This window comes from Pseudopodoces humilis, chromosome 17 (assembly GCF_049639895.1).
Source record: "Pseudopodoces humilis isolate 2021_Gansu_Grassland_sample_001 chromosome 17, ASM4963989v1, whole genome shotgun sequence".
Classification (NCBI taxonomy): Eukaryota; Metazoa; Chordata; class Aves; order Passeriformes; family Paridae; genus Pseudopodoces; species Pseudopodoces humilis.
The window spans coordinates 2,460,108-2,468,130 of NC_142216.1; the positions used below are offsets into that span (position 1 = coordinate 2,460,108).

The 8,023-nt window shown below is 51.3% G+C and overlaps 1 protein-coding gene across 1 annotated transcript; it reads right to left on the reverse strand.

Annotated features, from left to right (window-relative positions):
• Window positions 1–685: 685 nt before the first annotated feature.
• Window positions 686–5,877, reverse strand: BOD1 (biorientation of chromosomes in cell division 1). The gene is made up of 4 exons (XM_005523671.3): window positions 5,674–5,877; window positions 4,545–4,669; window positions 2,662–2,862; window positions 686–1,514 (listed from the first exon to the last, which is right to left on the reverse strand). The coding sequence occupies exons 1-3, from the start codon at window positions 5,875–5,877 to the stop codon at window positions 2,664–2,666; spliced, it is 528 nt and encodes a 175-aa protein (XP_005523728.2). The 3' UTR covers window positions 686–1,514; window positions 2,662–2,663.
• Between the last annotated feature and the right edge of the window lie 2,146 nt (window positions 5,878–8,023).

An 8,023-nucleotide genomic window follows, 5' to 3' on the forward strand; every position in this document is an offset into this window, starting at 1 on the left:
CTGGAGCCGTGCACAGGCTGGGCCCCACCAAAGGCTCAGCGGTGTCAGAGCTCAGAGTTAACACAGAGAGAACAATGGAAAAGCTTTTTAAAAACTACCCTGGCTGAGTCTATTCTCCTTTGCTCATCTTTTAAAGCAGCTGTCAGGTAGGAAATGCAGGCTCGGGTTCCCTCCTCACTGCAGTAAACCCAGCTCGACTTGCTACAAAAAACCCCAAGCTGCTGTCCCTACTCCTATTGCCATCCAGAATTTTCCTCAGCACACTCAGAATCCTTTCTATTTGCTCTTTAAAACAACTTTTTTCCCCCTGAATAAACGTTTCAGTTCCAAAGAAGTGGTTGAGAACCCAACCATGAGGCGAAAGGTTCTTTTCTGTCAAGAGCTGCCCTTAAGGCCCTAAGGGAAAACATTCATTACACATTTGGTGCAGTCTTTAATCCCCAAACCAACATCCAGGAGAAAACCCTTTACTCACACAATCCTCACAATATTTTACATTTTTTGAGGCATCTTCCTGGGAAAGGATACCAAAACCATCTTATTTCATGTTAAGAAACAACTCCAGGTTGTTAAACCTGGATTAACCCATAAAATATGCAAGGTCACACTTTCCTTAGGGTTCCAGGCATTTCTTTAAATAGTTTCTCCTTAAGAAAAAAGTGCTGAAGAAGCCAAGCCTCAGAGATGCTTTTTGAGGTGTTTTATTGCAAAAAGGTGTGGACATTTGCTGGCAGAACAGGTTATCACATTCTCCATTTGACTGTCATCCAGAGGACACTGCATGCATTCGAGCTGAAAGCATAGGACAGTTTCCACCAGGCACCTGAGAAAGAAAAGTCTTCCAAGCAGAAAAAGACAAATTTCCACCTGATCCCCAACTCTGGTGTGCCCCTTCCTCCCCAGAGTTCCCTGGGAAACAGGAGTGACATCAGCTATAGCAATAGCCAACTGTAAACATGTTCCTGTGTTCAACAGAATTTGTCTGGATAATGGATCCTGAAGCTTCAGCTCCAGTTTTGAACAGGAAATGCCTTTCCCAAAGCAGGCAGTGCAGTGAGTTCCACCTGATCCGGCACCTGCTGCTCACTGGAATCCAGCAGAGGCTTCCCCTCCTCTGGCTTCTATCAAAGGAAATCTGACAGCTCTACTTGGTCTCCAAAAAGTACCCCACCCCCAAACCCTCCTTCCTTTCTTTGTGCTCCTTGTAGAGCCTCAGCCCCATTTCCCCATTCCCTCCAGACAGCAGACAACTCCCTTTGCTCCTTCCCACCCCCTTGCCCAAAGGCATGACTAATGAATACACGCTGCAAAAATCTCTCCACACTTGGACTGTCCCTCCACAGGCAGAACTCCAGGTGCACCTGAATTTCCCCATTTCAGTGCCTATTTCCCACAGGCCTAACAAAGGTTAATCATCTTTGGCAGACAGCAATCCTGCACCAAAGGGAACAAGGAATCCATTGCCAGTTTAACAGGGCATGTTGCAATTGCAGCTGCTCAGCAGCAGGATCTCCCTGCAAGGGAAAAAAAAAGAGAATTTAGAGGATGTAGAAGCACCTTCACAAGTCAGTGCATTAGGATAGATTAGAATACATTAACAACTGCACTTTGCTGTGGGTTACAATGGACTTTTAAACTACTTGAACCAGACAAATGCAAAAATTCAAGTCACAAGTAAATAACTCAGGATGACACTACAGCCACTTAAACTTCTACTATTGAGCTAAACCCCCATGCTGGTTGCTCTGATAATTCCCAGCCACTGTAGGGTCTTATTCCTTCTAAATAAATCAGCTGTAGATTACATGGAGCATTTTTACTTTCAGAAAGCCCTGGCAGATGGAACAACTGACAATTCACTTCCTTTCATGCAGCATGGCTTTAAATCCCCCAGCAAAGGGGCAGAATAAAATTTCCCACCAAGGCAGTAGCTCCTCAAAATCAACCTTTGCAATCTTAGCAAAGATAGACACATCTTGTGCTTAGACTGAAGAACAGTTATGGCCCCCTGAGGCCCCTGGAGTTATTTTAATCACAAAAGCCAGAATGAACTTGTTTGCCACAAAGGCACCCTCAGTCCTTGCAGCTGGAAGATCCAGGCTGCTTTATTTAAATCAGGTTTTTGAGTGAACAGTTTTTCACTCCCAGAGATGTTGTCCCTACTCCAGCAGGACTATTTTGGTCAGTGACAATTCAACACTCCAGTGTTAGTTCTGAAGCAGAGATACCTAAAACTTTCAATGCTAAGCCACAATAACTTGTCACCACCCTATTCCCATCTGTGTTTCAGTAAATGATATATATTTTTAATCCATTTGATACAGTTCTGAAGGCAGTCCAGCCACTTCCATGTTAATGCTGCTGGATATGCTGCTTTTTTTATTTATTTTTGGATATGCTTTACTGGAATAAAAGGCCTTTTGGGCTGATCCAAACCCAGCTCTGGCACAGTGCAGAGTGTTCCTTGATAGCTGATTTACATCATCCCTATGTCTCAGTCCCAGATATTTTTAGCAGCCACTGGAGTAGCAGAGGGCTGTGACAATGACAACAAGCTGCTGATCAAAGTGTCCCCCCTGCCAAGCCCTCCTCTATCTTGCACTCTGCAAATACAGAGATGAGGCACAAGGAATGTCAGCACTAAGTGCAGAGATACCAGACCTTTAGGAGGCATCCTGAGATGGAGCAGGAGGATCCTTATTCTCAGGCTCTGGAGGAGGAGCTGGCACATTTTCCTCTTTCTTTTGTGCAGCCAAAAATTCATGAATCGCCCTCTCTATCTGAGGCCTGAAGATGTGGTTTAGTTTTGGATCCACCACCTGAGAAATAATTCTGTCCACTCCAGCTTCCAGCATTCCTGACCTTGAACAAAGACAAAGAAGTCATTCAGCTCCTCTGAAAAACTTCTCCCCAATCTCCTCCAGAAACTCTCCAGAGCCCTCCTGTCAACTGCAATTAGCATTAACATGGTGAGAACTGCAGCCTACTCAGGAGATCCTTAACAGGGACTTGTTTCACTCACCTATTTCTCTCCCTGCTCCCTACAGAATTAACAACTCCCATCTGGTCTCCCAGGTACTTAAATGACACCTTGGCCAACAGCCACTTTTAATAGGGCTCCTGTGGAAACCAGGTCAACATGAAAGCAAACAAACACATTTTGGCACAAGAAGAGAAATAAGCTATTCTGAGGAGGAGGGCAGGTGAGAGCACAGGCTTTTTTTTGGCTGAGTGGAGGGAGAAGAGCCCTGCCCCCTAAGAACAGGACTGTCACTTGCTCCTTGTAACAGTCTAGACAGATGGGTATGAATTATAAAAACAAGACAGCACACAGCAGAGGCTCTGGGCTGAGCAGCAGGAACTGAAGTGACTGGTGACTTCAGTCAGGCTCCTGGACTGTGGGGCACAGGCTGTCTGGGAGGGTTAAGTCATGTCTGCAAGGGAGCAGGGACAGGAAATGGAGATGTTCACGGCACTGGGAGAAGGAGCCACAGGATAATGAGGCTGTGAAGGATGCAGAGACACAGGGCACCTCGTGCCACCTGCAGGTAACAGCAGCCTGGGCGGGCAGGACCCACACCTGGACACCCCCAGGGCTCAGCCCTGCCCCTCCAGGAGTGACAGGGACTGTTCAGACTCCCTACAGCATTGTGTCCAATACCTCATCCTCTCTTCCTGATTAAAACTCAGCAGTGCTGGGAAGCAGCCTAAAACCTTAAAGCTCATCCAGTTCCATCCCCTGACATGGCAGGGACACTTCCCACTATCCCAGGTTGCTCCAAGCCCCATCCAGCCTGGCCTGGGACACTTCCAGGGATCCAGGGGCAGCCACAGCTTCTCTGGGCACCTGTGCCAGGGCCTGCCCACCCTCACAGGGAAGGATTCATTACCAATATCTACTGTTACCCTGCTCCATCAGCTGAAGCCATTCCCCTCTGTCCTGTCCCTCCAGGCCCTTGTCAATTGTTTCTTTCCATCTTGTTGGCTCACTGAGGCACTGGAAGGGCACAGCTGTGTCACCCCAAAGCTTTTCCTCTCCAAGCTGAACAACCCCAGCTCTCCCAGCAGAGCTGCTCCATCCCTCTGCTCATCCTGGTGGTCCCCAGTGCAGGGTCTGAAACAGCTGGAACTGTCCTGTGCTGCAGGAGCTCAGGCTGGTGCAGAGATTGCTGCTGACAGGGAATGGATTCTGCACACACAGCCTTTGGCATCCTCGGGATTCTTTCTTTAAAGAATCTTTAAAGGCTCTTTTCTTTCCTGAAGGTAAAACTCAGGGTCATCCAGCTCACTACAGCAGGCACAGCATTTTTGCAGCAATAATTTGGACAGCAAATATAAATATTTCATCACTCCAACCCACCCATTTCAGGCAAAGCAATAATGTGCATTTTGAGGAGAGTTCAGACTGCACTTATTCTCCCAATGAAACTCAGGGAGGACAACAGAAAGTGGTGTGAAAAACTTAATTCTGGCAGTTCTCCCTTGCCTTAGGTGATTTATGGCTTATCAAATATCACTGATTGTGCAGGCTGCTGCTCACTCACTGGATCACGCTCTGCCTCAGCCCATTCCGTAACTGGTTCTTGTTCATGGCTGGGTTCCATTCCTGCTTGTCCAGGTGGGTTGAGACAAAGTTGTCGACTTTCTGCCTCAGGTTCTGATAGGCTGGCTAAAAAAAAATAAAAATAAATCCAGTTCAACAGCTCAAATACCTCCAAACAACCCCCTGCCAGAGCCCTTCACAGTGCAGCTATTGTCACACACACACACTGCTCTGCTGTGTTTCCCTCCCTTCACTCTCTGAACAAAGATAATCCTGTTTTCCCTGAGAACACAACTGGAAATTGCACAGGAACACTCAGTGTAGTAATAATTCAAACAGCTGGATAGGTTGGGGATGAAATTGTAGTGAAATGCAAACTGTGCAGACAGAAGTTGTTTAAGCAGAGTTCTTGTTGTCTGGAAACCCTCGAGCCCAGAATTCCAAGGAAAGTGGCTGAGCAATACTGCCACTAAACAAGAACTTGAATTATTTGCTTCTGTGACACCAGCAGAGGAGATAAGAATAAAAATATAAATTGTAATTTTAAAGATAATTATAATGATATGAGAGCATAATTCCACTGAACAAGAACTTAACTAACAAATCCATATAAATCCTCAGGATCCACATCCTGGATGCAAGGGAAGGACAAGAGGGAGACCGGGATATTTCTGAATTTGATGTGTCTGTCCTGGGTGAGGATGGCAGATCCCAGGACTTTTGCTGGAAGCATAAAACTTTGGGAAAGCAAAATTTAACCAAAAGAGCTGAATTTTGACAGTCACTGTGAACAATCCAACTTGGCACTGGCAGCCCAACTTCTATATTGGCAACAAATGATGAGGAGTTTGTTATGGCTGAGAAAATGAATGTCAAACAACAGCCTGAGAACATCTACTCAAGAAACAAAGGTTTGGTTTGAGAATACAGGGATGTTGGAGAACCTGGGAATTTTTGAAATCTAGGTTGAGAGCAGCACTGTTCTCACGGGAAGGTGTTTTCCCAGAAAAGCCTGGGCTGAGAAATGAAAGGCTGAGCCTGTTCTCTGCCCGGGCTGTGGCTCCGAGGATGTCCCGGGAGCAGCCCCGGGGGAGCGGGGAGGGCCTGGGCTCGGTGCCCGGCCCCGGTACCTTGGTGTCCACGTCGGCCAGGCAGTCGCGGCGGAAGCCGTCGAAGAGGCCGCGGCTCTTGAGCTGCTCCACGATGATGGCGATGAGCTGCGGGTCCCCGGGCGGCAGCGAGGCGGGGTCGGTGGGCCCGGGCCCCGCGGCCCCCGCGCCGCCGCCCCCTCCCCCGCCCGCCGCGGCCCCGCCGCCGCCGCCGCCCTCCGACATCGCCCGCGGCCTCCGCGCCCGCGCACGCCGATTGCGTCACCGCGGCCCGCCGCGTCACGGGGAGCCGAGTTCTCCTCAGCAGCGATGCTATGGGCTGAGGAGCTCTGTGGAACTACGAATCCCAGCGTGCACCGCGGCGCGCCGCCGCACGGCAGCGGAAAGGCGGGCGCGTTGCTGTCGCGGTGCGTCTCGGGAGTTGTAGTTCAGCGGATCGTGAGGACGCTCCCCGCATCCATCGGCGGTTGTGTGGTGGTGGCGGTGCTGGGATCACCCGGCCGGGGAGGGCACAGGGCTCCCCGGAACGGGGTCAGCCGGGCAGAGGGCTCGGGTGTTCCTCAGCATCGCCCGGATGCTCCAGGTGTGCGGCTGGATGCTCAGGGATCCCCTCCCATGAAAACAGCGAGGTTGTGGCTTTCGTGTGTTCTCCTGTGCCGTAGTGAGTGCAGAGATAATATAAAATTGCGAAAAAAAATATAAATGTGCGTGGGCTCGTGCTGTATTTCTGTCGGGATCCCGAGACCCGACTGCCCCCAGTAAGGGCTGTGTGTGCTGACAGCGCTCGCACCTGGGAGCTGCAGGGCACAAATCCGACACGTTGGGTTTGTTTCCTTCCCAGTGGTGTAGGCAATAATGAGCCCATTAGGCAATAATGAGCCCATTAGGTTATTCCCATCCTAATTCAGGAGGAGAAGCAGTGCAGCAGTGTCATCACAGATTCCCAGAACAATTGAGGGATGTCTGGAGATCATCCAGTGCCACCCCTGCCATGGGCAGGGACACCTTCCACTGTCCCAGGCTGCTCCAAGCCCTGTCCAACCTGGCTTTGGGCACTTCCAGGGATCCAGGGACAGCCACAGCTTCTCTCTGGGCACCTGTGCCGGAGCCTGCCCACCCTCCCAGGGAAGCTTTGAGGACAGAAAAGGGACAACTGGCAGCGTATGCAGACCCTGACACCTGTGCCAGCCGTGGTTTGGGGACACACACGAGCTCCTGCTGCAGGAGACTCCGTCCTTTTGCCTGGTCACTGTCACCGCTCAGTGCTGGCTTTCTCGGGGCCGGGTACGAAACTCCCTGGGCTCATCCCGGCTCTCAGAAGTGTCCCTGGAATCTCATTCCTATCTGGCAGCTTTGTCCCCAGCCCTTGTGACACTGGCCCGGCATCGCTGTCCTGGCCCCGGAGCTAACCCCGGGCAGGAAGGCAGCGGGGGATTGTGCAGGTGCCCTGCCCCGGGGGGACCCCTCGGCATGTGTGGGTGTTCCTCCATGGACTTTGATGCTGCTGGCACACACTGATGGTGTGGCAGCAGTGACAGGATGCTGCGGAGACTGGTTAGAGCCAGAATAGGAACACGTTTTATAAAACAGATCTGTCAGGACCCTGCACCTCCGCTCCGAGTAGTTTTTAGGGCACACGGCCTTGTTTTCTCCTGTGGGCAGGAGAATTACAGAATATCCTGAGCTGGAAGGGACCCACAGGATCATCCAGGGCAGCTCCTGGCCCTGCACAGACCCCAAACAATCCCAGCTCCATCCCTGGAGCGCTGTCCAAGCTCTCCTGGAGCCGGGACCGTTCCCTGGGGAGCCTGGGCAGTGCCAGCACCCTCTGGGGGAAGAACCTTTCCCAAAATCCAAGCTGCCCCTCCTTGTCGCAGCTCCAGCCGTTCCCTGGGAGCTGTCACGGGCCGTGGCCGGGGCCAGGAGCCGCTCCGGGAGGGGGAAGCAGCGCGGCGATCCCGGCAGGTGGCACCCGGCGGCCGCGCTCCCCATCCCGGCGCCTCCCGATCGCTCCTCCGCTCCCAGCCTGGCACGGACGTCATGAATGGATTCTAGCCTCTCTGTGGAACCAGCAGCGAAGGCAGAGGGTGGCTCCTCTCTTGGGACCCTCAAGGGAGCGATGGAGGAGGAGGTTATACTTATTTTATTTTTTTTTTTCGGGATTTTCCTGCTGTCCTGGGATGGCTCCTTCCCCAGGAAGGGCTGAGAGGCAGCGACCTCAAAGGCAAAACCAACCCTTCAGCCGCACAGAATCCAGCCCAGGATTTACTGGGCACTGCCCGGAGTAAAAAAATTCCTCCCAATTAACAAATTACTGGGAGAGACTGTGAGCATCCGTGATGCAGGAGAGGAAAATCCTCAGTGCAACCTC

Bases quoted from the DNA above. Each gene is read 5' to 3' on its own strand.
- BOD1 (XM_005523671.3), bottom strand. From the start codon at position 5,877: ATGTCGGAGGGCGGCGGCGGCGGCGGGGCCGCGGCGGGCGGGGGAGGG. The intron at 4,670-5,673 runs GTACCGGGGCCG...ATTTTTTTTTAG, and splicing joins TGGCCGACGTGGACACCAAG to CCAGCCTATCAGAACCTGAG. The intron at 2,863-4,544 runs GTGAGTGAGCAG...TCTTTGTTCAAG, and splicing joins CTGAGGCAGAGCGTGATCCA to GTCAGGAATGCTGGAAGCTG.